Consider the following 27,775-nt stretch of genomic DNA (forward strand, 5'->3'; position numbering starts at 1 on the left):
AAGTAGAAAAATAAAACTTCGATAACATTTACAGGGTGTTTACTAAAATTTCAAACTTCTCAAGAGTGAATTTGGGTGCGAATTAGGCCGAATTTTCATGCATGCAATAGAAGTGAAAAGCTTGCGATTTGGAAGCGTCTAAAATCCACCATAGACATTTTCGGTGATGAATTTTGACGTTTCTTAGAACAAAATTTTCCAGTCTGTACTTCTATTTGTACAGATAAAAACATCGTGACATAAAAAGCTAAATTTCTTGACTTTCATGACCGTTTTCTGATTTCTTGACTTTCGTGATTTTTGTGTCTGATAGACACCCTGATTTATATTATTTTCTTTTTGGCCTCTACTTCACATTTTTTTTTCAATACTACGTGGCAACTCTGACCTATGAAGAGCGGTTTCTCTCGTAGCTATTTTTATGCAATAGACACCCTACACGAAGTATTGACAACCAGATATATGATAATCATTTAGCACGTTTTGAAGGTACTTCATTTCCGTTTATGTTTTTTCTTTAAACTTGTCAGGTGCTTAATTATGTTAAAAATGTTCAGAATCTTTCTATCCTTATCTATACATAAGATTTCAGCAACCAAAGGCATATAAGGTTGAAATTCGTATTAGAACAGTTATTGATGAGAAGGATTGATCAAGTCAGCAACTCTTCGCTCACAAAATAACTGTTTAATGTAGATGGCTGCAGTTGAAAGATAGTGTTCGTTAGTTCTCATATTTCTTCTTACTTTCACTATTCCATTAATTCTTTCATTATCAATTATCAACTTGTGTTCATCGTTCCTCTCTTTAACCTAAAACACATAAACGTTTAATTTATTTTGTAAGCTTTCCAATCATTAGATGTTCTTTCTTCTAGTTTTTCTTAATCTGAAAATGATGTATACAAAATCGAAAAACCCATAATTTGCTATATTTCTAATACATATCTAATCGAAAATCATTAAACACCTTATATTATATTAAGGTTGTCAATTTTTCCTTATTATACGATACCTCATGTGTTTGGCACAATTTATAAACTTTCTCCCGTCTCCCGATTTTATTTGATCAGGAAAAATCTCCTGTATTTAAAAAGAATGGCAGCAAAAATGTTATTTAAGTCTGCCGAGTATTTTTAGAAGAAATTATTTGCGTAATTGAGATATATTTAATGTTGATATCACTGTTATTAGTTTTAAATATTTTCAAAATATGCTTGTGCATCTTGACCTTGACATAAATGAAAATGATTTCTATGCCGAATTGTATTTCCTAAGAGAAGAAAATATCAATGAAAAAATTTCCATTGATGGCAATACTGTGGAAAAATTGGTATCCATCATGACAGAGGAAAAAGAGATAATAATTAATGCTCAGAAGTTGAACAATGACTATCTATCTCGATATATTAGAATTTAATGCTTATGTAGAACGTATTTTTTGTCATATAAATAAAAAAAAATATTTTGATTATAAGAACCGATGTAATTTACATTTTAATGAAATCTATTTAGATTTTAATGAAATCTTAGTTACAAATCACTATACATTATGGCTATACTTGCAGCCATTTTGTCATAAGGTAATTCGTATCCTATGTAAAGAAAAATCCCAAAGTTCAGGCTGCTATCAAAGATGTAAATAAATACAGCTTTAACAACCTATGTACTCTTTAATCATTTCATAGTTGTTTTGTGTAATAAATAGTTTTAAATCTAAACAGTTTTTATTCATAATAGCCGTAAGCCCGAGACAAAGTCTCTTTTATTTTTACAAGATAACCATATATATATATATATATATATATATATATATCATATTCCTATTCTGAGTTTCCTTGATATTTTTAGTATCATTTATGTTTCAAATTGATGATATCGGGAATGTATTATAAAACAAAAGAATTTATATCTTTTAAACAAATCAAACCGATATAATTTCTGAAAGAAAGCATATATGTGAGTTGAAATAGAATTGAGATTAACAATGACTCAATCATGATGAAACCAGTGTATCTATATATTGAGGTTTCTAAGATACGCACCAAAATCACACACATATTATAGACATATATTAACAAAAGATCCCGCATATTCTTTTCATGTAATATCCAATTAATACATTCATCAGTGATGTAAACACACCCAAAGCAATCTCTTTACGTTGGATATCGTAGTGATACTTAAGCATGCCATTCACCAAAACTACTTTTAAGCCTTTAACGAAGTTAAAAATCTGTCACATTTTCTTAAGAATAACAACTACTAACCTTCATATGCCTAGAAATCTTAATTAAATTATCAATTTTCTGGTATGATTTCGACAACCAATTTTTTTTTTACCATTGACTACCAGACGCTAAAGGAGAACTCCAGCTTGAGAAGTTGTTTACATGCTACTTTTATTCCTTTACAAAAAAAAAAAAAAAAAAAAAAAAAAAAAGCCTACAATCAGCATTCCTAGAGCACATATAAAGGTTAATTGTTGTTATTCTTACTTCTAAATTTATTTTTGATTAAATCCAACTGTGTAACTTCTAACTTCTGAGATAAAGACAATTGGAACTCACTGATAATATACTAATAAAGCGTGATCACTTACTAATACTGAATTAAAAAAAATATCGAAGCGATGAATTTAGAGTCACACTGGTGATGTGATTATATATATTCTATAAGAATAAAATAAACGAAATAGTCTTTACCTGCTGTTTTTGTGTTTCGTCAGATTCACTGTCACCGCTACTGCTGCTTCCCTCATGACCCGATGACTTTTTGGGATTTTTGTTTAAGATGAATTTTGACGAAGTGAAGGAACTTGTATTGACGGCAGATTGCTTCACGGTATGGAAAGTAACTCTCTCCTGCCCGTAACCATCCTAGAAATATAGATTTTAAGAAAGAGATTACACGTGATTTCTACGATCTACATGAAAACTCACAGGGAAATATAGCAAGAACTTATTTACCTACTTTTCGTTTCCCACCGCAATCTAATGATATGAATTTTCGAAACGGTTCGTGGTTCATCTCAATGGATACTTTATGAGGACCCTTTCTTGTTCTAAAAGAAAAAGTACGTACCTATGAATACTAACCCTAGTAATAACTAACCTGGAGTTTAGTGGTGATGTTAAAGTAGGTAGAAAAATCGAAGGAGTTCATTATTACTGTAGTAGTGGGAAGAAGATTTAATCAATGGCTGAAGGAAATTGCTAGGACGAGGGATAACCAAGAATACAATTATTAGTTTGATTGTGAAAATTATTAAAGCAATGAGTGTTTGTAAGTCAAATAGAAGAGAATAAGAGTGGAAAGTATCTTACTATTAGTCCCAACAAATTCAACTTTATGGAGTAATTTGTATGTTTATGGTCTAATATTTTTAAGTTTGATTTTCTTTTTCACTTTTTTTTTAAACTTTAGAAATTATCTTAAACTTAACGGATATATACCTTCCAAATGTGAGCCATGAAGTCATGCGATTTTCTATTGTAAACATTCCACAAAAGGTTTCGCTTCTTCGTTGGATCGTCCCACGTATATAACATAGACTGGTATGGGCTAAGGAGAGCGACCTGAAAAGAAATTTAATATTGAAATTAACATTGGTGCTTTAGAAGTTAAATCAATATTATAACATTAGGGAAAGAAAACGTATGATGCCATGGTAAGATAATGTACTAATACTCTGTGTGTCAAACAATTCTCTAGGTCTGTCTTGAATTTGAACGTATCATCACGAGATCAGAGGAAGATTTCATGAAAGATGTATCCATTTACCATGGACACTTAAAACTATTCTCCATTGGATATTTTTCAAGGAAACGCAATAAGCAACTCTAACACAGTTTGAAGTATATGTCTTGATATTACAGGATACATAATGCAAATGAAAAATTTGAGATGCAATTACACTGCATTTGTAGTAATATTTATTATATTACAATTAGAGGATTTAGTAATAAGATTGAATATATTACTACAATCCCAGGAATATATTGCAAATGTAACTTTAACTACACTCATTTTGAACTTTTAAAACACCCCAAGTCTAGGCTTAAGATGATCCTAAAAGTACATTCAGTATTAGTATTTTATTTTCAGTATAAAGTATTTTCAGTATTATATACAAAATAAATGACCATGAGTACTTCCATCATTCGTACAGTAAATGGCAAATTCATTTTCAGATTCTTCTAGATGTAACTTTAATTTTGAATATACAACAGATTAAAAGTCTTTATGATAAAAAAAAAGGGTGTCAAATTATTTCCTTACATTTATTATTTCAAGTATTATATATTAAGATGTTTTCACTCAGTGTGGCAGAAGACAATGTAAACCCATCACGTAGAACAATATTTTTAAAATTGTAATTGCACATAAGCATAGGTGACTTTAAAACAAATTATTCGAAAAAAAAAAAAAAACTCTTCTCCAGTTATATCAGTAATAGGAAGTTGCATTAATATTATAAAATTTTCTAACTAGAAGTATAATAATAATAATAATAATAATAATAATAATAATAATAATAATAATAATAATAATAATAATAATAATAATAATAATAATAATAATAATAATAATAATAAACATTCTCAGTTTATTATTATTATTATTATTATTATTACAACCAATTCCGAAAACCATATTAATAATGTGAACAACAACGACTAGTTCAATATGAAAGTCCATATCTGGTATCAAAATGTTCATGGACTTAGAACCAAAAGTAATGTATTTTTTCTTCTGTAGCTGACTGTTCTTTTGATATTATTGCTGTAACAGAGTCATGGTTTAGTCACAATCAACACACTGGTGACTATTTTCCTGAAACTTATGAATGTTTTCGTTCTGATAGGAATTATATTGCTAATCAATGTAGCAGGGGCATTTTACTAGCAGTTAAAACAAACATAACTTGTCAAAGGAGATTTGATTTAGAATCTGAAACTGACTGTTTGGATTGAGATGATACATTGAATGAGAAAAAAAATATTAGTTGCATGTTGTTACTTTCATACAACTTATTCTGTTACAAGTTTTATGAACTATCTTAATTATATTGTGTCAAGAGTGAACTTACTGAACTATGAAATAGTGATTATTGGTGATTTCAATATGTTTAAAGTTGATTGGACGAATAGAAATTTTTCAAATGATATAAACTATTATTCTAAAGCTAGGGCTAAATTTTATTTAATTTCTTGGATGATATGAATTTGAATATTGATTCTGGTATATCTGGTCTCGATCTAATTCTGATTAATACCTATGTTCAATCTAGTAATAATGTAGCACCTCTGGTTCCACCCGATCAGTATTACGATCCTATTGAAATTGTTGTCAAATTATCATCTCTAATACAGGAGATTCCAAGTGATAGTTTTTTGCTATATCAAAAGGGTGATTATCTTTCTTTATAGAGAAGTCCACGGGCTTCCCTGGGCCAATATTTTGTTGAATCAAGATATTGATACTGTTGCTCAAAATATTAGCGATGTTCCATTAGCAACTAAATCAATTTCTAAATATCCGAGACGGTATTCTCGTAATTTAATTTATTTGCTTAATAAAAAGAACAATGCTCATAAGAAGTATAAAAGAACCCAATCTGCTCAGGATTATAATGTATTTTCCAATTATCATTCTAATTTTAAGAAGCAACTTTTTATTAATAAAACTAAATATTATAGTAAAATTGAGAAAAGCTTAAAAAATAATCCGAAAAGATTTTGGAAATACACGAAAAACAAAATTAATGCTAAAGAGGGTCATAAGGCAGTATTAGTAAACGAGGAATTGGTCTCTCTGATCCTCGATTGTTATCTGAGGCTATGGCCAAGCAATTCGAAGCCGTTTATCATAAAGATGAAGTTAATGTAAGTGATAGTAATGATACTTCCATGGCCAATCAATTTTGTAGTTATCAGATATCTTTTAACACTAAGCAGGTACTTGATGTTATCAAAAAACTGAATGTTAAATCTTCTATAGGTTTTGATCAAATTCCAATTTTTATAATTAAAGGTATATCTGAAATAACTGCTCCAATTTTGACATCACTGTTTATTTAGAGTTTAGCATCTAATTTCTATTCAAATATATGAAAAACTGTTGCTGTAACTTCAATTCCTAAAACTAATGGAAAGACTGTAACTGACTATAGACCTATCTCCATTCTTGATGTAATACCTAAATTTTTGATGAACTTAATTTATAACTATCTTTATAGTTCCGTTCAATATTGTATTGTTCCTGAACAGTATGGATTTATGAAAGGCAAATCTACTGAATTAAACCTGAATAAGTTTTTGACATTGGTTTCTCCTGTTGTTCATAATCGTGGTCAAGTCGATACAGTCTATTTTGATTTTGCTAAAGCTTTCGACAATATATCTCATTATATTCTTCCTAAGAAACTTTACTCCTTTGAAATTCCTAAATCTTTAATACTTTGGTTTGCTTCATACTTGTTTGGTCGTAGATTTGTGGTCAGATATATGGGTTGCAAATCATCTGTGTACAATATTTTTTCGGATGTTCCTCAAGGATCCAATCTGGGTCCCATTTTGTTTTTAACATATATAAATGATATTGATAAATCTTTGAAGTGTCCCTTTCTGTTGTATGCTGATGATTTGAAGATTTTTTTCTAAAATAGTAAATTGTCAGGATCACTTGAAATTACAAGCTGATATTAATTCAGTTTATCAATGATCCATTCAGAATGTACTACCTTTGAACATGAATAAAACCAAAATTATATCTTTTTCTAGGAAAACGAATGTATCCTTTTTCTCATATTTAATCAATCATCATGGGATACAAATTGTTTCAACTAATAAGGATTTAGGTGTTATGATGGACAGTAAGCTATTATTTGATCAACATATTTCTACTATGATATCTAAACCCAGAGGAAATCTTGGGCTTATTAAATGGATTGCTAAAGACTTTAAAGATATTGTAACCTGTAAAATTTTATACTATGCCTATGTTCAATCTCATTTGGAATATGCAACTTTAATGTGGAACCAAAATTTTGCTAGTATTGCTCAAGTTCTTGAGTCAATTCAAATCTCTTTTTTGGCCTGGCTTAGATTTAAAGAACCTTGAAGTATAGAAGGCCCTAAGCTTCGGGATGAAAGAAAAGCATGTTGACAAATACATGAGAGAATTTTTAGGTAAGAACAATGCCAATAAAATGCCAAAAATATCAAAAAAAAAAAAAAAAAGTTTCATATTAAAAGTTTAGCAATAGATTTCATTATACATTGAATTTGAATAATGTGATCCTTTATGGTTTCAGCTGCGAAAGAGAACCTTCCTTTTCAGTAAGTAGCTTCGAATATTTGAAAAAAGAACTCTCTATGTAAGCAAATAATAGTTTCATATCAGAGGGTTAATAAAGATTTAATGAAGTATGATCAACCACCGGCTTGTTTTACGTCTGATGTGAGGAAAATTTTTATCCTTATTATAGAGATGTTCTCGGGATATCAGCTAGGTGAAGTCCGACGATAGAGCCGACGTTTCGAGAACTGACATCGTTCTCGTCTTCAGGGCGATTATACTGAGACCAGTTCGTGTGTACTATATATAGGAAAGGTAAGTGGGGGGTGTTAAGAATCTGTGTTTCTGATTGGATGGTCTATAGCTTGACTCTGATTGGTCGTATTCATATATGCTTTCTTTATGACTGGTGTCGATGTCTGGGTGAGTTGAAATCCTGTATCCCTGTTGATATTGTTGGGTTCTTGTAATATGGCAAGAGATTCTTTAATTATCCTGTCCCAGTGGAGAGCTTCCTTATCAAAGTTGTCTGCCTGCACAATGACAAGATTTTCACAGTCTGTGGCAAAAAATTCCAGACAGAAGCATTGCAGTATTAGTAAACATAGAAAAGGAGACTATTAAAACCATGTAAGTATATGCTCCACAAACAGGTTGTAGTCAAGACGATAAAGGTAAAGATCTCCAAAAAGAATCAAATCTAGGAAAGAAATCATCAAAGACAGCAGAAATTTTAAAGCACCGAGGTTCCTTAGATGAGAGCAGACATTATCACAAAACTACAGCAAGAAGGAAGAAAGCTTTCTAAAGCATGAAACATCTGATATGACATCGGAGCATACCTAGGAAACTTAAAATACTGGTAAACTGGATAATGAAGAAGAAAGAGCGAAGCAAAATCCAAGCAACAAAGATAAAATTTCTGTCATGAAGTGTTCTTGGGAAGACAAGAAAACATCGAATACGAAATGAAATAATTAGGAATTCACAAGAAAGAATAAAAGAATATATGCTGCCAGAAGATGCGAGTACGATTACCTGGTTATAAGTTTCTACAGATGAAAATGTTTGTGACTTTATCATAGGAACAGGGTTACCAAACGTTCTTTCTTCGGACATGTCCTCTTTTTTTTCTTTCTGGAAAATTTCGTGCAGGCATCTTTCTAATATGGTAGCATGTCCGAGTTTTCAACGAGAAATAAAATTAGAACAAGGTTATTTGTTACAAGTAATCTTCTAAATTAACTTACGCAAATGCCGAACAGAATCAGCCGCGTGTATAAATGACTAATGGTCTTGTTGTGTTTTGAGGTTGGCACTATTGGTAATGTCGTACGACTTGGCTTTTTTATCTTTCAGTTCCGCACTGTTTGCATCGAATCCATTATTGCTATATTGAGATATAAATCCTATGTTTATATACATATTTCTTAGAGTGTTTTGTTTCAAATACCAATACTTGAAATGAGCTTTTTTATTATTATTTTTTTAAAGTTGCATGAAACTTTGTAATCTTGCATAGAACGACAAAAGAGCACATGTTAAAATGAAGCACAAACAGAATATGAAAAGAAATAAATGGCTCAGTATGAAGAAAGATGTAATAGAAAAGTTAATTGAAAGGCCTTGCACTTACTGAGATTGAGCAGAATGATGGAATCGGGAACAGACGATGATGATGAGTAAATTTCAATAATGTAAATTTTACCGTGTGAAAGTCTGAAAACTGGTTTATGTATATATTTGCATGACATCAGCAACAAAAAAACTCTTTACTTTCGATATAAAAGGAAATTTTACAATGACAACCGCAATGTATCTGCATTAACAAAGAGTAAACTTGAATTCAAACCTCTAATTAGATACTCAACTGACATGAATTATGATATTAAGAGCATTGAGTACCAGGAATGAGGTAAACTTTCATTAATGAGGCAGATTTCAAACATAATTTTCGGTTTTACCGAAATGCAACTGATAGATAGTTCGAAACTTGAAGATTTCATTGCACAATAGTGATTCTTTTTCTCATTGTAAAATGAACATTTACACCATTCTGAACAGTTCTACGAAGTGTGAGTTTACAAGGAAACTTTTAACATTTATACTGCACTATATTCAATAACATTTGAGCTTACATTCTTTAAATAAGATCTAAAATTGAATTATACATACTTTCAATTTTATAGACAACTTTTAGTTTGTAAATTGAGGATCAAACAAACATTTTGATGTAAAAAGAAGTGCATGTAAATATTTAGGTCGCAATCAAAAGCAGTAACTTTTTTTTTCAGACTGTTCTGTATTCGAGGTGAAAAGTCAGCTTCTATGGAGAATGAGTTTTGTGTCTAGGCTTCTCATTTTATTTATAAAACCTAAAATTTACACATATGATAGTTTATTTCTAACCGAGGGTAGATATCATAAAATTCAATATCTATAAAATTTTAATTTTGATGTAGATATATTCTGAATACTTTGCTTTGCCAGGTTGTCAACCATTAATCATAATACATCTAAACTGAGATTTGTTTATTTAGTATGTAATTTATTTAATGACATGTGCTGAACTTTTACATGAAAAGCGATAAAAGTACGTGAGAAAAGGGTTACAGGAGGTATTTCTTCTGAAAACTTAACATTGTAGATATTAATTTTGCAAAAACGCATCTCAATTAATACTTTAAGTGAAAGAAGAAAGTACATACTTGTCCCATATCTTCTTGATGTACTTTCAAGAACAAATCCTCACAAAAGTTATCCACTCGAACAGGTGCCTCTCCTGGTTTATAGTTGGAAAACGTGATTACGAATGGGTCTTCACCGCCACCGCTAACATTCACAGAAATTCCACACTAAAGTAACAGAAGAGAAATTTATAAATGAAATATCCATGTTAATGGTTCTAATATAAGCACTCTTTCCTATACATTATTAAAAGTTAAAAATGTTAGTGTTGTTAACACATTTCATAGCATCACGGTTCCAAGCAATTGCACCGAAATCCAGAATACCGTTACCTTCTGCTGTTTCCAAAAGAAGCGGCCCGGTAGTGGCCAAACGATTGGTGGTTGTGTCTATTGAGACTTTTTCTCAGGATCAAAATATCTACAAAATATTACGGTTTCAAGCAATTCCATCGAAATCCAGAATACCGTTACCTTTTGCTGATTAAAATAAAAAGTGACCCTGTAGTGGCCAAACTGTCAGTGATTAGTGATTGTCTTTGTTGAGACGTTTTCTCAGGATCACAATATCTACAACATTTCACGGTTTCAAGCAATTCCATCGAAATCCAGAATACCGTTACCTTCTGCTGTTTTCAAAATAAAAGAAAAAAAGGCCCTGTATTGTCCAAACGGTCAGTGGTTGGTGATTGTGCCCATTGAGACTTTTTCTCAGGATCACAATATCTACAACATATCACAGTTTCAAGTAGTTCCACCGAAATCCAATTTTCATAAGGATTGTGTGGGATCCTTTACATCATTAACTAAATCTATGGGTTAATAAAGCTTAAGATTTATAGTTACAGAAATAAAAGCTAGCACAGGTTCCTATCCCGTAACTTATCACTCCGTGTGAATTGTTGTTACCTACCTCCTCCAAAGTCCTAGTTTAATTTTATCATCTTATCTGGTTCTTGGTCTTCCACAAAATTCTATGGCATACATCATTGATTATAACTAGAATTCTAATTACTCTAAAATCAGACAGATCAGCAAAGACGGCGAGTACGGTACAGATTGTAAATTCCAGAAAGCTTATACGACCTTGTTTTGTCTTGAGTTTACTTAGAGGACCTATATTAAGGAACAAATAACACTTCACTTACCCCTTTGTCAAGGCGTAGCACTGTTCGATGAACTTGAGTTAATGAAAAATGTTGGGAAACCAATTTGCTATCTCTGAGTTTGACGTACATCTTCATGGAATCTGTTTCTGGCCAAAATGGTATACACTGAAAAGACAAATAAATATACATTATCTTATTTTACTATTATAAAAGAAATGTCTAATTTGGTGGCATATAAGTGCACTTGTGTATAAGACATACTCAATTATCTGTTTACAGTGTTCAGGAAAAAATATCATCATTGTATATTATAATTTCCTTCTTATTATTATCAGTTTTAATGTAGAATGATGTTTTAGCCAGCAACATTGTGTGGAGTTACACTAAACTAAATGTAGAATCACACGTGCGTATGGAAATGTATGTGGCGCATGTACATCCAGAGAAAGCATGCATACTGTGAAACGGTAAATAGAGCGATTGTATCCAAACTGTATTGCTAAGTCACTGCAGTGTACATAACGGGAATGCTGTTATACACTGTAAAAAAGCAAGGAAGTTATCAGGCAACACAGAATCGGCGAAAACTTACTAAAATTAAAACAACGAAAATATTAACGCACAAGACGCATTTTTTTCTTATTAAATGAAAGGTGTGTTTTGTGTGTCTCCCAATGGGTTGGGCTCTTAGCCCCTTGATCATGCAACGTTTTATGTTATTAAAGCTGCAACAACATTTGAGAGATCTAATGCAATATATGGTGTATTACGCAATGCAATATACCCTTAATAGGTTCTCCGCAGAGGTTATTACACTCACTCTTATCGGCCACTACCTGGCCATTAATACAGCAATAATAACAATAATAAATGTCTATTTTCTATCCGTATGAGAAAGATATTTCAAAATAATGAAAACCTCCCACTGCAATATGTAAACTTTATGAGTTAGTAATACGGAACATTCGTGCACTGCTGTTGTTATGTGCTAATATTGTGGTGAGCGGTAGTTGGTGAGTAGTACGCGAAACAGTGCAATAGGCCAGACACCGATGATGCATAATGTGAGATCTCTCCATTTTCAGGAAGGGCAAATTGTAGATGCGCGGTTAGTTGGTATGTATCAAGACTCAATTTGTTAGGTGTATCGAAAGTAACAATATCCAAAGTGATGAGGATATGCAGAAGTTGTACCAAAACTAGAGAAAACAAGAGAAGAGGAATAGTGGACGGAAACCAAGCCTAGGTGAGAAGATTTGCCCAACATTGAAGAGTTCTCTAGAACTCAAAGAACTGTAGAACTTATTCTACACAACTGACTGCAGAACTCAATCAGCAACTTGAACGACCTGTTTCTACAATATTAGTCCGGTGAAGCTGCAAAATTTAAACATCAGTTGCCGCGTTGCGATTTCGAAATCTCTGAACAACGGCGCCGATCAATGGTACAAAGAGCATAAAATATGAGCTATCAGTGACAGAAAGAGAATAATATGATCTGATTAGTTACATATATCAAACTGTCTATTTCATACTGTTAAACATGACATTAGCTCTGTGCTGATGTGGGTCGCAATTTCATGGTATTCCGTTGTTTCTATAGTCACTCTCAAATGACAAATTACTGAGTGTTTATATGGACATTTTATATGACGAAGTGTATCTTATAGTACAGATGTTCTTTAAAATGATATAGACTCCCAATCAATCTTTAAAACGATACAGCCTTCCTATCAATTTCCTCTTCCGATTAATTTTCCAAATTGAATATTATTGTAACCTATGGTCAGTTTTCGTGCAGCGAATTCGGGACAAATCTCCTCCTCTATCATTACGGGCACACTGAGAGTTGTACTCCATTAAGATGGTCCAAAACGATTTATAAATTATATGCCTCAATTTCTCTCGAAAACAAGTTGTGTCAAGGTTAAAACAGGTCTAACGCCATATTAATTAGGTAAGCTGAGTTCTATTAAGGTGTTTCCATTATTTTGGTAACTATCTGTTTATACAATATATTATACAATACCGTACTGTCAAAAAGTACGTTTTCATTCCATTTTTAACTGTTGTAGATTTATCAGAAAAGTGCTCTATATAGTTGACCAAATTTCAAGGTTCTTACTCTCTAAGTATGACAATAAGAAAAGTAATCTGAATTTGAATGTTGCTCAGTTTCAATATTGGAATTTCATTCACATCGCTGAAATTCATCAAGCAATTGTCTTCAGGACATCTAAATTACACGCTTGACAGGATTTCAGAAACGAATAAAAATTACTAATGAGGTTTTCAATCAATATACTGTGTGATTTAAATATTTGACAAAAGAATCATCATTTTTAAATAAACTTTCTACGTATAACAATAACGATGACGATAATCGTGTACATATAATGCTATTCAACTTATACATATTTTAATGGTAATAAATACTTTAGATGGCCACCAATGAAAGATGAAGAAGAAGAAAAATCAATTATCATTTAGTTTGGTAGTTAAGTGGATAATTATTAAGTTTGTATTAGATGGGGTATTACATTGTTAAAGTGAAAATATAAGACTTTTTTAGTTTAATGTTCCACAGTTATGCTCCGAGCCTAAGAGACAGTGACTATTGATAATAAATGACATGATAGAATGAAAAAAGTGGAAGAAAACTGGAGAAACGCAAGAAAGCCCGCGCACACGTTATTGTCCACTTGGCACAAACTGAGATCACACCACGAGCCTCACGCCCCAGATGTGAGCGATCTACAACTAATCCACCGCTAAAACTCGTTGGAAAACAAGGAAATTGCATATGTTTGTATAAGTAGCAAGACCGAGTCAGAAAAGTATGAACGAGGAAATAATATATACAAAAAAAAAAAAAAAAAAGAAAGAAATCTTTCAGTTTAACATCCCACAATTATGCCTGTTAGGCCAAGGGAGACGATGACTAAAGCAAGCGAATGATGATGGAAGAATTGATGGAATTACAAAGTGGAAGGAAACAGGAATACCCCGAAAAAACCTATGAGCACGGTGTTGTCCACCACAAATTTACTTGGCTGGGGATCGAACCAGGGACCCCACGCACCAGAGATAAGCACTCTACCACTTTTTTTTTTTTTTTTTTTTTATTCCGGAAAACAAGTTACATGACCAAGCTATTTAGCATATCACATTGATGCTTGGTAGACGTGATACTGTCACTGAACAATGTCAATTTACACAGAAATTGAAAGGTACAATAAAAAAGAAAAAATCAATTGTCAAATATTACCTGTAAAAAGCGAGCGAATAGTTGTTATTCTTGAGATTGAATGAAAGTCTTTTTTCTTACCCTGTTAAGATACTCTACATATAGGCGAGGATCACAATAAGGTCTGTATTGGTCTATAAAAAGAATAGTAGTACCAATTAACCAAACTACTGCCCGTCGTTTCATAGGAGGATACCACTGAAAGTCAGGGAAGACGAGAATAGTAGATGTAAAGGCGGACGCTGGACAGCGGCAAATTAGTCCGAGAAAGCCGCATAGCCTCTGCCACACAGGTTGAGTGTCAACACAAGAAGTATAGCGATGCTCCAGAGTATCTATGTGCGAACACAAGTCACAAAGTTCGGATGTACTGCGGCCTATTTTAGCAAGTCGTACGTTGGTAACTACTAGATTATTCACAATGCCATACCAAACGTCCCTGGCTCGTCCCATGAGGTATGGTGCATGAATTGTTTTCCAAATAATCATCCAATTACGATCTGGTGTTCGTTGCTGTCATAGGGGTATGACACTTTGAATAGTCGGCGCAAGTAACACAGTATAGAGGAGTTTTGGGGTCCAATGTTCCGGCATATCCTCAAAAGGCACTGTGGACCATGCGAGTGCTAACTGTAAAATATACGAAGGACACACATTTGGAAAGCGAACATATGCGGGATTGTTGTTAGGCCAGAGATGAGGCACCCAACAATGAAGCCACTGCGCTGTCTGTGGTACCAATAGTTCATTGTCCATATGCATCTTGGCTGTGGCCATATATAATGCTAGGCATTTGTGTCGGACACTAAAAAGATCGAAACCTCCTTGATTACGTTGAAGATAGAGCACCTGCCTTTTCACACGAAACATGTAAGTTTTCCATATGAACCATCCATAGAGTGAATCAATTTGGCGCGCATATTTTTCTGGCAATGGAAAAATTCGGGCAGTGAACCATAACTTTGAGCTGACATACACATTTAAATATTGAATTTTCTGAGCAAGCGTGAGAGAGCGCAGGCGAGTGTCTGCCAGATGCATACGCAAAGTTCGAATTAATGGGCTCCATACGTGATCATAGGAAGGAGTCAGGTCAGCTGTGAAAGGAACACCTAAAATAGTCTTATTAGTTGTGTGATCAAATGCTTGTGACAAATGTTCTGGTAACAAAGTATGAAAGTTGTTTACAGAAAGGAGTGTTGTTTTCCGCATGTTGAGATGAAGGCCGCTTGCGCGAGAGAACAGCTCCACTTGCTGTGACGCACACATGAGTTGTTGAGAGGTTGAGCAAGAAATAGGTCATCCATGAAGGCAATGGCTGTTAATTTCCGAAAGGGATGAGTGTCGCCCGCATTAAGCGTCGACAATCGATGGAGTAAAGGCTCAAGGGCAAGACAAAACAGAAGACCTGAAAGCGAACATCCTTGACGAACTCCTCGAAGGAGTTCAAAAGGTGGAAGAAGATGCCCATTTATTTGTAGCTGCGAGGTCGCTCCTGCGTATAGGTGACGTATTACAGATATAATTTGGGCAGGAAAGTTGTATCCTTGCAAGACCCTGTATAAATAGTCGTGTGGCACGGTGTCGAAAGCTTTGTGGAAATCGCAAGCTAATAAACCTACAGGGAGTCTTTTAAATTTAAAATAGGCTAGAATATCTCGAATGGTTGCAAGAGCTGTATGGATGTTCCGTTCAGAATGAAGCGCCGTTTGAGCTGAACTGATGTAAGGTTGGACAATCTTCTTGATACGTTTAGTCATGATAGCAGTGAAGATTTTATAGTCTGTATTGAGCAGAGTGATAGGTCGATAGTCAGCAACTCCAGTTTGGTTTCCTCCTTTGGGTATTAACATAATGATTCCTTCGTGCTGATACATTGGACCACCTTGCAACAAAAAGTTATATATATTGCATAGGGTCGGACCTAGTAAAGGAAAAAATGACACATAAAGCTGGTAGATCAATCCATCTCTTCCAGGCGCCGTGCGTCGCTTGACCGTGCGGAGAACGTCATGTATTTCTTGAACCGTGACAGGTGTGATAAGTTGTTGTCGTTCTTCATCGGCAAGGCTGTATGGAATGCTGGCAACAAAGGGATCTGACAACGAGATATCGCATTGCTGAAGTGAGTACAGTTGGGTATAAAATTCCTGAAAATGGGCGTAGAGTCCATCAGCTGTCGTAAAAGTTGTGCCAGTCGTGGACGTCACCTCTGTGATACATTGTAAGTTTTGGCGTCATAACCTATGTATGTAATGGTATAAGGAGATAGGTTCCGCAACCATTCTGCCTGGTGTCCCTTCGTGAACGCAGACACTAAGAGAATGTTCCAGCTGTAGCTGTTTTAAGTGATGTTTCACTCGCATGATGGCGGCCATATTTGAAATACTGCTTGGTTGTTTCCAGAGATCGCATAAAGTGGCATATAAGAATTCAAAAGTTTCTCTATATCTCTGACGTTTTTGTTTGCCCATTCCTTGAAAAAACAAACGAATGTGGGGTTTGACAAAATGACACCACCACATATTTATATTCGGATAAACTGTCTGAGCACGTGTCCACTGTTCCCATCTATCAGCAAAGAGTTGTTGTATTACGTCATCATTTAAAAGCTGACTATTTAATTTCCAAAAAGGACGACCATACAACCGGGGAATGTTCTGAGGAAATCTCAATATGAGCTTTAATGATGAGTGATCCGAAAAGCTCAAAGGTAAATTTTGAATGTTAAACACGCTAGAAAGATATTCTTTTGAAATAAAACACATATCTAAGCGAGACTGAACTCGCGCCGACTTATATGTGGCTTGGTGATTATGATGAGTATGTAACCAAATATCAGCGAGACCTAGTTGAGTGACGAACTTTTGGAAAGCTAAACATGGATTAAAAATACCAGTTGTGTCCTGGGGGGACATAATACAGTTTGTGTCCCCGAGAAGAAGAAGTGGGTAACGTGTGGTGGGTAACAGTGATACAACCTCTTCCGCATAAAAGCGCTCGCGGGCCACACGTTGAGCTGTTCCAGAAGGCCCGTAAACACAGAGGATACACAACTTGTCTACGACACAACTAATCGCTCTACAAGGCGAGGAGAGTTGTATGTGTGAAGCTACTAGTCCTCGTTTTAATAAAATTGCTGTACCTAACACGTTGGGAGCCACATTCGTTATTGCTGTATAATTGTAAACAAATGATAGATCACTAAAGGTGTTCTTGAAGGCAATATATGTCACAATCTTGCTCGAGTAAAAACTGGGCTAAAACCTGTTTATTGGCCATGCTACTAATAGAAAAAATGAAATGAAATCTTTGAGTTTTACGTTCAACGGTTATGCCGGTTAGGCTAAAGGAGACGGTGATTATGAGAGATGAGTGAAATGGTGGAATGAAGAAAGTGGGAGGAAACGGGAGAACCCCGAGAAAACCCACGAGCACGGTGTTTGTCCACCACAAAGTTCACTTGGCGGGGTCTGGGATCGAACCCGGGACCCCAAACACCAGAGGTGAACGCTCTACCACTGAGCCACCGCGCCCCCCATGCTACTAATAGAATTAATGTTCAAGGTCATATATGAACATCCGTTAACACTGGCTATCATCTTGTAAACACATAAGATATAAACAAAAACATGTTTTAAAACGCCTATCCATATCAGTGACCCTTGTATAGACATAGCACCAAAACGTCCAACCGCAGTAACTGGCGGCGATTAATAGTAAACAGAACACAATCGTAACTCACCTGTTTATGTGTGTGAACAAGGCAAGAAATATTGCTCGGGAGTACAGGCTGTGGACCATGTAACAATCATAACACTAACCCCAATAATAATAATAATAATAACACTGCCACAGTACGACAAGAAACAGAAGCACGTTATAATCACAAACACCTTGGATTTTTCTTGTTGTGTAGAGCGCTTAACTAGACACAACTTCCGTACACCATAGACTCACAGTTAACATCCTGAAGGTCACCTTGAAACTCACGTTCTTTTGTTTTTCGTTTTTTAACGTGTTTTACGGATAATATTGGAGAAACACTATGTACGGCACTACTCGCATCACGAGAAGGTGGAGGGGAGAGAGAACGAGCCGACATATCCGTGTTAACGTCATGCTCATCCGTTAGTGCCACGGTCGTCTGTTCTGGAAGCACGTTAGGAGTAGGAGATAGGCCTCTATCACGAAGGTCGTGGATGCGATCGTCGTTGTTGGTATTATGCATATTCTGGTTTTTTCGTCGTTAACTTCCGTGAGTATGGTTCGAGGTTTTAGTACACTAGCCATAGTTTGCGATGTCAACATTAGCGGTGGAAATTCTGTGGCCGTGAGAGCGGGAGGTTCTGGGACGGAATCCCGCGTATCATCCACACTGGTAACTAGGGAAATGGGATTTCGGGCAGGTTCCGAATTTGTTTCATGTAACGTGGACACTTTCCGAAGATCCATCATCACTGCTGGTTCGATGTCTGGGTTCATTAGACGAGCTGGACGCCGGCGCTTTGGGCAGAAAGAGATAAGATGTTGCAAGGAACCACAAAAATGGCAAGTTTGAAGTTGACCTCCGTAAGAGACACTGCATTTCACATGATCAATAATGAGTCTGGTAGGAATGTGTTTTTTCAAGGTCATGGAAAACACTCGATTGCCATTATAGAGACGTGTAGGAAAGATAGTATTCCATACTTCATGCTCAATTTTGAGTATGTCACCATAGTCACTTAACACTTGAGAAACTTTCTCATCGGGATAATCGAAAGGGAGGTCCATGATCTTTACACGGGTAACATGTACTTGAGCATCCAGAATGTAGACATCACTGGTGGTCTGATCGAAATGGGTAAAAGACAGTTTGTCCGGTGCGTGTTCGAGAAATTGTTTATGTAAGGCACTAGTTTTGAATTGAATGTACATGCTGTAGTCCTCATTGTGCAATTGTAAGGCTTGAATATCCTGGAATATATTCTCGAAATGGATACATAACCAGGAATATAAATCGGCTGGCGAAGGTCGTTTACTGCGCGTGGTTTTGTCAAAAACAAATTTGACTGAGTTTTTCCTATGTTCTTGCATTACTGGTATCGAACTTGATTACAGTACTTCTCAAACACAAAACAAAAATCACTGAATTAAAGTGCACACACTAAATGTAAGAAAAACAAATTCACTTGCTTAAACAAACTTAGTAACACAGGTAGTCGGAGCTGTACTTCCACACGTCCGCTCCGTTCAACCGTCTGTAACGAAGTCACCACTGAGCCACCGTGTTCCCATGTATACACAAAAAGAAATATATACATAATATATGACTAAGTCAGTTTCTATAAATGTGTGTGAAGCAAATTAATGTTGTTTTACATATAAAAAGCAGTATCTCCTTTGGTTTGAAAATTAAGAATCTTATTTAGTATACTAATTTTAACTCGTACATAAGATACACTTGTTAGTAAAAAGATTCAGTAAACAACTGAGATACTGACAACAGAAAAATTAGATTTTTTTTTCACTATTGCTAATTTTTGACAGGGTATACTATAATAATACACAATGCTTTTTTGTGATCAACGTTCATAGAACTAGATATCCTATATAGTTTTCACAAACTATTTATGTAATATAAATACTGATTTTTGTTTTGAAACGTGTAAATTATTATTTTGTAGACAGTGATTCGTAAATAACTTACAATTTCAATCAAGTTTAAAACTACAGTTATTGGAAAAGAATAACCTTGGTGATGTTATGTTTTAAATTTAACATTAAAAAGAAAATACTGTTAGACTGTGGATTGTTGTTAGAAAATGTATCATGAAACTTTAAGTATATAATAAAGCCTTTCTCAGTTTCTTTGTTTATATTGCGACCCATTTTGTCTTCTAGACGGCGATCCACTTAGTAATTTTGTGTTTATAGTGTTTTCGTATCACTTTGCGTGAAATACTATGTTATTTACATACACACGCGCATTATATATATATATATATATATATATATAGTGAAACTTTTACTAACGGACACCTCTATAAAGCGGACACCTCCCTTAACGGACATATTTTGTAATCCCCAAACACTGTAATAGGAAAAAACATATTGGCAAACCTCTCTAAAGCGGACACTCTCTAGTACGGACACGGACAGCCTTTTCTCTCTTTAATAGGTATTATTTACCTCCGTATTACGGACACTTTCTCAAGAAATAAGTTGAAAAGTGTAGTAAAAATATATTTTTAATAATTCATACATGTGTCACCAAGGAAGCATTGTGACAACATTTTGCCTCCTCAACTGTCTGCTCAGCAAGCCAGATGAAGCGTCTTTGTTTAACAACACTCTTATGTCCTTTACTTGCATCCCACTCCCACCTAAGCTGTTTTAGACGCAAAAGTGATTGACAGTTGCCCGCCGTTAGGGATGACACGTTATGCTACTGTCCCGTTGGAGGCTCTAACCAACCAGAAGACAAGTTTAGTATTTTTTGCCCTCAGGTATATATATTGTCTCAAAAAGGACACTTCAGGAGTGCAATTACTCCACAAATTAAAGTGCCATACTGAAAAAGATGGAAATACTGATAAGCGTAAAGCGCAGAGAACATGTTACTTCCATGTTGTGCCTCGAACATAGAGTATTGGATGACAGAGGATAATGCATGTAATATTCGTAAATACGTTATTCATGCAAAAATATTTTTTTCTAATTGTATATTACCTTGCTCACTAATTTACATAACAAAATACTGAAACCTCTTGAAGGCGGACACCTCTCTATAGCGGACAATTTTTGATTCTCCACGGCTGTCCGCTTTAGATAGGTTTCACTGTATATACATATATATATAACTCTATGGCCTATAGAACCCAGATGTTCAATGCCACGTCCACAAAAGCTCTCTACTGACTTCTATCCTTAGCTAACTGCATCCAGTTTCTACTTTTTATTCCAATCTCTGCGATATATATATATATATATATATATATATATATATATATATATATATATATATATATATATATATATATATATATATATATATATATATGAGAGAGAGAGACATACAGGGTGACTGGTAATTCGATGCATTTCTTGCAATGGTATATTCTACAAGTACTTTGGAACATTTTCACCTATATGAACCGGGAGTCGCAAATCAATAGTTTCTGAGTAATTTGCACATGTGTGATTTCTTTAAAATTTGCTGGCTAACGAAAGGTGCGCGAAAAAGTTTTATCCTATCTCACTCCCACATATCGTGCCCTAGGCTGTTCAAGAAAGCTTACTTTGCGTGCATTAGAATTTCTTTTACTTCTGTGATTAATACTCCTGTTAACAAAAATTAGAAGATCACATTGTAAAAGTATTAATAAAATATCAACATAAGAATTGAAGCGGTTAGAGGATAAAGGTGTTATGTTACATTTTTCGAAACATTAAATTCTGGCAATTCATGCACGTGTTATATGTTAGTCATGCTACATAATACATTATTTAGTAAGTCCTCGTCCCAGTGAAGAGATTTGGAAACGATGAAGAATGTATGCTAACAGATATAGTTGTGAAAGTCAATTTTCCCGAAATGTACAATTTGTTCCTTTATCCTCTAACCGCTTCAGTTACTACATTTGATGCCTAGCTCCATGTGCTTATTATGTTGTAACTAACAAAATGTTCTTAGTAGAGCCATTTTTGTACAAGTGATTCTATTAATTAGCATCAATAACAATTATGTGCAGTTTGAAAAATTAGTTAATCTTGATTTGATTTAATTTTTTAGTTTAGCATCATTTTTAGCAGCGAGGCTATAGAGACGTGGACCTACAGCTTAACGTGGAATCCGAACCACGTGAGTTCCCGCTGGGAATCAAACCCAGGTCTACCATGGCAAAGGCACATAAGCTAACCAGTTAGCCAACAAGGCAGACCGAAAAATTAGTTAAAAAGTTGTTTCGTTTAAAATTTCTTGATTCGGAAACTTAAATTACAATGTAAGTGCACATCTAAATGGTATTAAAATAAATAAATAAACACTGCTTTTTAAAAATATTTTCTTTTCTCATACCAAAGTGAGCATGCTTCCTAGATTTTTCGAGAAAACATGCTACTCCCTAAATTCTGCTATCCCAAGATAACTATCCTGGTCTACTCATTATAAATTTACTAAATTCAAAACTAAGCACATTACTTGCATTATTCATAAAATAGTCTAAAATCACCCAAATAGGAACAGTTTTATCTTGTATCACGAAGTGGTTTAAATTCAATCAAACAATTTCAATGTGCATTGACACATTTTCGATGATTTAAAAACGTTGCTAAAATGGAGGAAGAAAAGTGAATTACAATTATTAATAAAGTCATTCCAATTTTTACTCTCAGCAAGAACATCAAATTGAAACAGTGATGGGCATATAAAAATTGTATCATACTTTTGCAAATCAAAGAGCTAGTTCTTTATAGTTTTGAGAAGTGAAGTGTTTACATTTTCGCTCAGTAAAGTTTCACAAGAAAGGATCACTCTTAACTTGTAGGCTTAATATTGGACCAAGGAAGAAGTTGGTTAAGTGCTATATGAAGTATTGGAGTTTGGTTCAGAGACTTGAACATTACGAAAGTTAGAAAAGAGATATTTGGAGAGCTTCAAAATGTGGGGTTGGAGGAAGATGAAGAAGATAAAATGGACAGAGAGAGAGAGAGTAACAAACGAAGATGTTTTAAAATGGATAGGAGAGAAGAGGAAGCGTTTAGCTAGCATCCTTCGTAGGAAGGTCAATTGATTTGGACACATCTTGCTAAGAGGCTGTCTTTTTCATACCGCCATACAAGGAAAGATGGAAAGAAAGCGAGGAGCAGAAAGAAGAAGAACACAACTGATCGATGATTTGAAAAGTAGAAAAAAATATTGGGAGTTAAAAGAGGAAACTGAAGATCGAAACTCGTGGAAGAAATATTTCGAGGCCCAAATCTAATTTTTTAAAAAAAGAAAAAAAAATTAGTCTCAGGACCTGTAAAAAATCAGTATACTTAATACTAATACTAATACTAATACTAATACTACTACTACTACTACTACTACTACTACTACTACTACTACTACTACTACTACTACTACTACTACTACTACTACTACTACTACTACTAATAATAATAATAATAATAATAATAATAATAATAATAATAATAATAATAATAATGTAAAATGTCACAGGTGGACAGGAACCTCCCTATACGTCTCCAGTTCAGCAGTTTTTCGAAGTGATCGATAAAGGTGTCAGAATACATCGAAACCGTTTGATTGACTTCCTGATTCAATACAACACTGTTCATATTTGAATTATTCATTATGTATTCTATAGCATCCATCAGTAAGTATTTAGTCTAAAATCAATCCAACAGAAATGTACAGTATTCCTACCTGAGATGGCGCCAAGTCCAGCCAGAGATCCGCTTTCTCATTTTCCTCCATAAACCTTAAATGCTTTCTACTATTATTGACTACAAGAAAATTTGGAAGAAGCGTAACAATTTTACTCAAACGTGGACAGAGTTGTGATAGAGAGACTTTGAGCAAAATACGATAGCGTCTTTTCCTTTCTCTATCGTTGCAAACAACAAGCCCTGAGCTTCCTACAGCATCCAGAGAAAATGCAGAGGACCAAGAGGAATGATAAGCTCGTAGTCGTACACAGCGTCGACGATGCTTCTTGAAGCAAAATAAAAGGGGTTCCTCTCCCTGAGCTTCATATACAACATCTGATGAAGAACCCTAGGAGACAAAGCATATTAACATTAACTTTGTAAGAAGCAGGTCTGTAGCCACAATAAATTACACGGAAAAGGAAAATAAATTTCAGGGAGGCAGGTAGTATTTTCTAAACAATTAAGGTTGAGATACGCTTGAATGTTGAAAGCCTTAAGGTAACAAGAATTTTGTTCTTTCATTCGGAATTATTTACAGACTAAATAAAATTTAGGGAGGTTATGTATCTCTATCCTCCACTACTGTATGGATGTTAATGATTGTTCTTCAATTTAACAGGACCACGATCCCTAACTTCTACACAAGCTATTAATGGTTTATCTACAATATGAGTACATTATTAAGTTTGCAATAGATAACAGACTCAGTATAGCATATATAGTACAGAAAATTGTAGTATCTTAACAAATAAGACCAAAACTAGTACATTACACCGATGTACACAAACAGTTAATAAGGGCTTCGCCCCTTTTACTCATGATGTTAATCATATTATTGCATTAGTCAATGTATAACCTATATCTTTATGTAAAAACTTATTTCAAAATAACGTTAATTTGAGTTTTCTGTAACTTTTTTTTTTTCAATTTAGAACATTTATTTGCTTTTGTTTGTTTGTTTGCAGTTTAGCGTCTCTTTCCAACACCATAGCTAAGTGAGACATGAACGTACACTTTTACATGGGATCCAAATCTCACACACTCCACTGGGAATTGAACCTAGATATCCTGCAAAAGGAACTATATTTATTCTAGAAATTCAGTTTTAGATAGATTATATATCATATGCTTTAATGCTTTATATTTAGAGTATATCACTAAACATGACAGATTAGTAATATTTGAGTAATATCCCAAAATCACACACCTTCATGTATTCTAATATTAAACTATACCGACTTAACTTGGTTTTTTCTTTAAGTCCGCTAAGTAGATTTCTTTGGAAAGTGATTTTCGTTCTACGTCTGTAACAATCGTTAGATTTGTTTAACAATGAAAATATAGCAAAAGGTTAAAATTCTCTACTTCCGAACTGATGGAAATGTATTCATTTTTATTCACGTACTATTTTATAATTTATGTATATAACAATTATTTACCTGTACGATACATTAATAATTAATTTACAATATATTCCAGTAGCTTTTCTATTACCTTTAGCGAGGGATGAAAAATTTTAGCTGTGAATAGTGTGCTTTTGTGCTCAAGATCATCATATTTTACTTGTTTTTATTTATTTCTGCTGATTACCACAATAGACATTTATAAAGAAGGACGTGATGCTTTTTTAAATGAATTTATTACAACAGGAAAAAGCACCAGGAGTTTGGAAAAACAGAAAACACAACAACAAGGATGTAATCCGTAGGAAAATTTTTCGTCAAATTTTTCATCTCTCGCAAAGGTTAACAGAGAAGTTACCGAAATATAGGGTAAATTAATAACCAAAAGAAAAAGTACAGGCAAATAATTTATTTATTTTGTCATCTATAAGATGAAACTGTACTTTTTTAGATATTGTTTAGGTATGTAGTTCATGTTTTCCATTCCGTCTTTTCATCCTACTCTTTACCACTTGAATTGGTGGTATAGTTTTTCTTACATTGATGATTTTTTACTTTCTACGCTACTGCCGAAACAATACTCATTATTATGTACTTTTGTTTTAAATAATTAATTTTACGAGAACTAAGATAATCGATTATCCCTATCCTTTTCAAAGAAAAAGACAATAGCATTAATTGTTCTATTATATGAACCGCATGAAATCTGTAGAGTTGGCTAAACTTAGCTTCAAAAATAATTTACTTAGTGGACTTGAAGAGAAATTTTAATTGATTATTACGCCGTCTGTGTTATATATAAATAGACTAATGGCATGTTCATACAGAAAGAATACAAAAATTAATATTCATACTACTGTAATACGAACAAATTTAGGTCAAACGTGAATTTTATTCCAGAAGAATTTGACAAACAGTATGCTAAACCGTTATGTTTTCCAACCTTCACACGCAAACGCGTTCTCAGCTTACTTCAAGCATTGGAACTTAGACAAAGAGGTGTTTACTCATATTATTGTATTAGCGGTGTTGATGAAATTAAATAAGATGTTTAGTTTGACGTTTCACGTTTAAAACTCGTACGCTAAATTCAAATAAAAGATTAAATTAGTTATGAAAAGTAATTGATGGGTACTTAGCCGAGCTACAGAGTACCAGTAAGTGTAGTCAAAAAATTAGTTCGTCAATATGGAGTGTGTAGCTTAAAACCATAAAACTACATGGAACCTTCAGAGCAGAAGAGAATCAAGTCATATTACCGAAAGATATATTATTGAAACTGGGATTACTGATATATTATTAAGATATATTATGAATTGATTAGATATATTATTCAAGTTATATTATTGGAGGAAAAATAGATAAAGTTTGTACGGAATGCTTAATTACATGGCATGGTTAAGTTTTTCCTTTATAAGAGTTATTTACAATATCTATACATGAATATTTTAAGCTCTGAAAGGAGCTTTAGATAGAAGTTTTAAAGATGAAGTATGTCCGAAATGACGTGATTCACTTGTGCAGTGAGCACGACATATACCACTAAACCTGGAAACTAACGTTATAATAAGAATTTAAGAAACGAAACAACGTGGACTATCAGTCTTCTTTTCTTGTCGTGCATTTAGCAAACGCTACATAATTTGCGTAATATAATAACCTTTTTCTTCTGAGCATTAAATATGAATTCTTATATTAACTTCACGATTGTGGTCCTCAAAACATTAAGTGAATTTCCAGCTCCAAACATGCCTTGACCACAATTCTAACGTAATAATTCTTAAATAAAAGTCTTTGCTTACACTAATACACTACAATTTTAGTTCACTTTTCTGCAAACATACTCGGTAGTTGGAAGTAAGTTTAGGTTAACAATAATTTAATATCTAATAAATAATATTGATAGTATAAGGAAAAGAGAGATACATCATATTTGTAAATAAAGTGAATAAGCAGAAATTACCCTCATTTGCAATGGAAGCCCTGTTTTATTGACAATCCAGTAGGGAGCATGTAGAAATAACTCGCATCTCTCTCCTCTTTCCACGCGTATACTTAAGCCAAGTTGTTTGTTACCTCCTTCAGTTTCGTACTCGGTTCCCATTACAACTGTCTTTTCTTCAACATCGGGTGATAAACTGAAAGACCCTGTCCATGGAATTCCCAAGTACATAGGAACCTATCGTAAGAAATATTGTTGTTTATTTTGAAATAAAAAGAATACATACACGAACTCAAAACTTAAGCATAATGCATTAATAGTTGCCAGATTTTAAAAATACGTTTTGTTTTTTTTCTTCACTAAAACCCAAATACCAAGCACAGAATATTAAATATTGATTAATGAATATACATGTAACAGTAATATATATGTAATACAAAAAATAATACATAATAACAAAAAGTACTACACGTATGCAGTGCTTTTTTGTTATTATGTATTTTTTGTATTAGTTCCTTATAAATACATGTATGGTAATTTACTGGTATATAATTAATATTTAACTTCCTTTTTAATTTGTTTCATGAAGCTATTTCATGAAGCTATTTAATTTGTTTCATGAGGCCACGCCCATTCAAACAATACCCATTTCCTTGCCGGCACGTT

At 33.8% G+C, this 27,775-nt stretch overlaps 1 protein-coding gene across 2 annotated transcripts in view; it reads right to left on the minus strand.

Moving 5' to 3' along the window:
• Positions 1-27,775, minus strand: part of LOC145661598 (intermembrane lipid transfer protein VPS13A-like) — a 305,499-nt gene that overhangs the window by 93,244 nt on the left and 184,480 nt on the right. For both annotated transcript variants that reach the window (XM_081726923.1, XM_081726919.1), the window contains exons 44-49: positions 27,131-27,346; positions 23,760-24,110; positions 11,137-11,262; positions 10,010-10,156; positions 3,455-3,577; positions 2,705-2,878 (exon numbers count right to left, since the gene is read on the minus strand). In XM_081726923.1, coding sequence (XP_081583049.1) covers positions 2,705-2,878; positions 3,455-3,577; positions 10,010-10,156; positions 11,137-11,262; positions 23,760-24,110; positions 27,131-27,346 — 1,137 coding nt within the window. The remainder of the gene's footprint in view (positions 1-2,704; positions 2,879-3,454; positions 3,578-10,009; positions 10,157-11,136; positions 11,263-23,759; positions 24,111-27,130; positions 27,347-27,775) is intronic.

This window comes from Thermobia domestica, chromosome 1 (genome assembly GCF_964235325.1).
Source record: "Thermobia domestica chromosome 1, izTheDome1.hap1.1, whole genome shotgun sequence".
Classification (NCBI taxonomy): Eukaryota; Metazoa; Arthropoda; class Insecta; order Zygentoma; family Lepismatidae; genus Thermobia; species Thermobia domestica.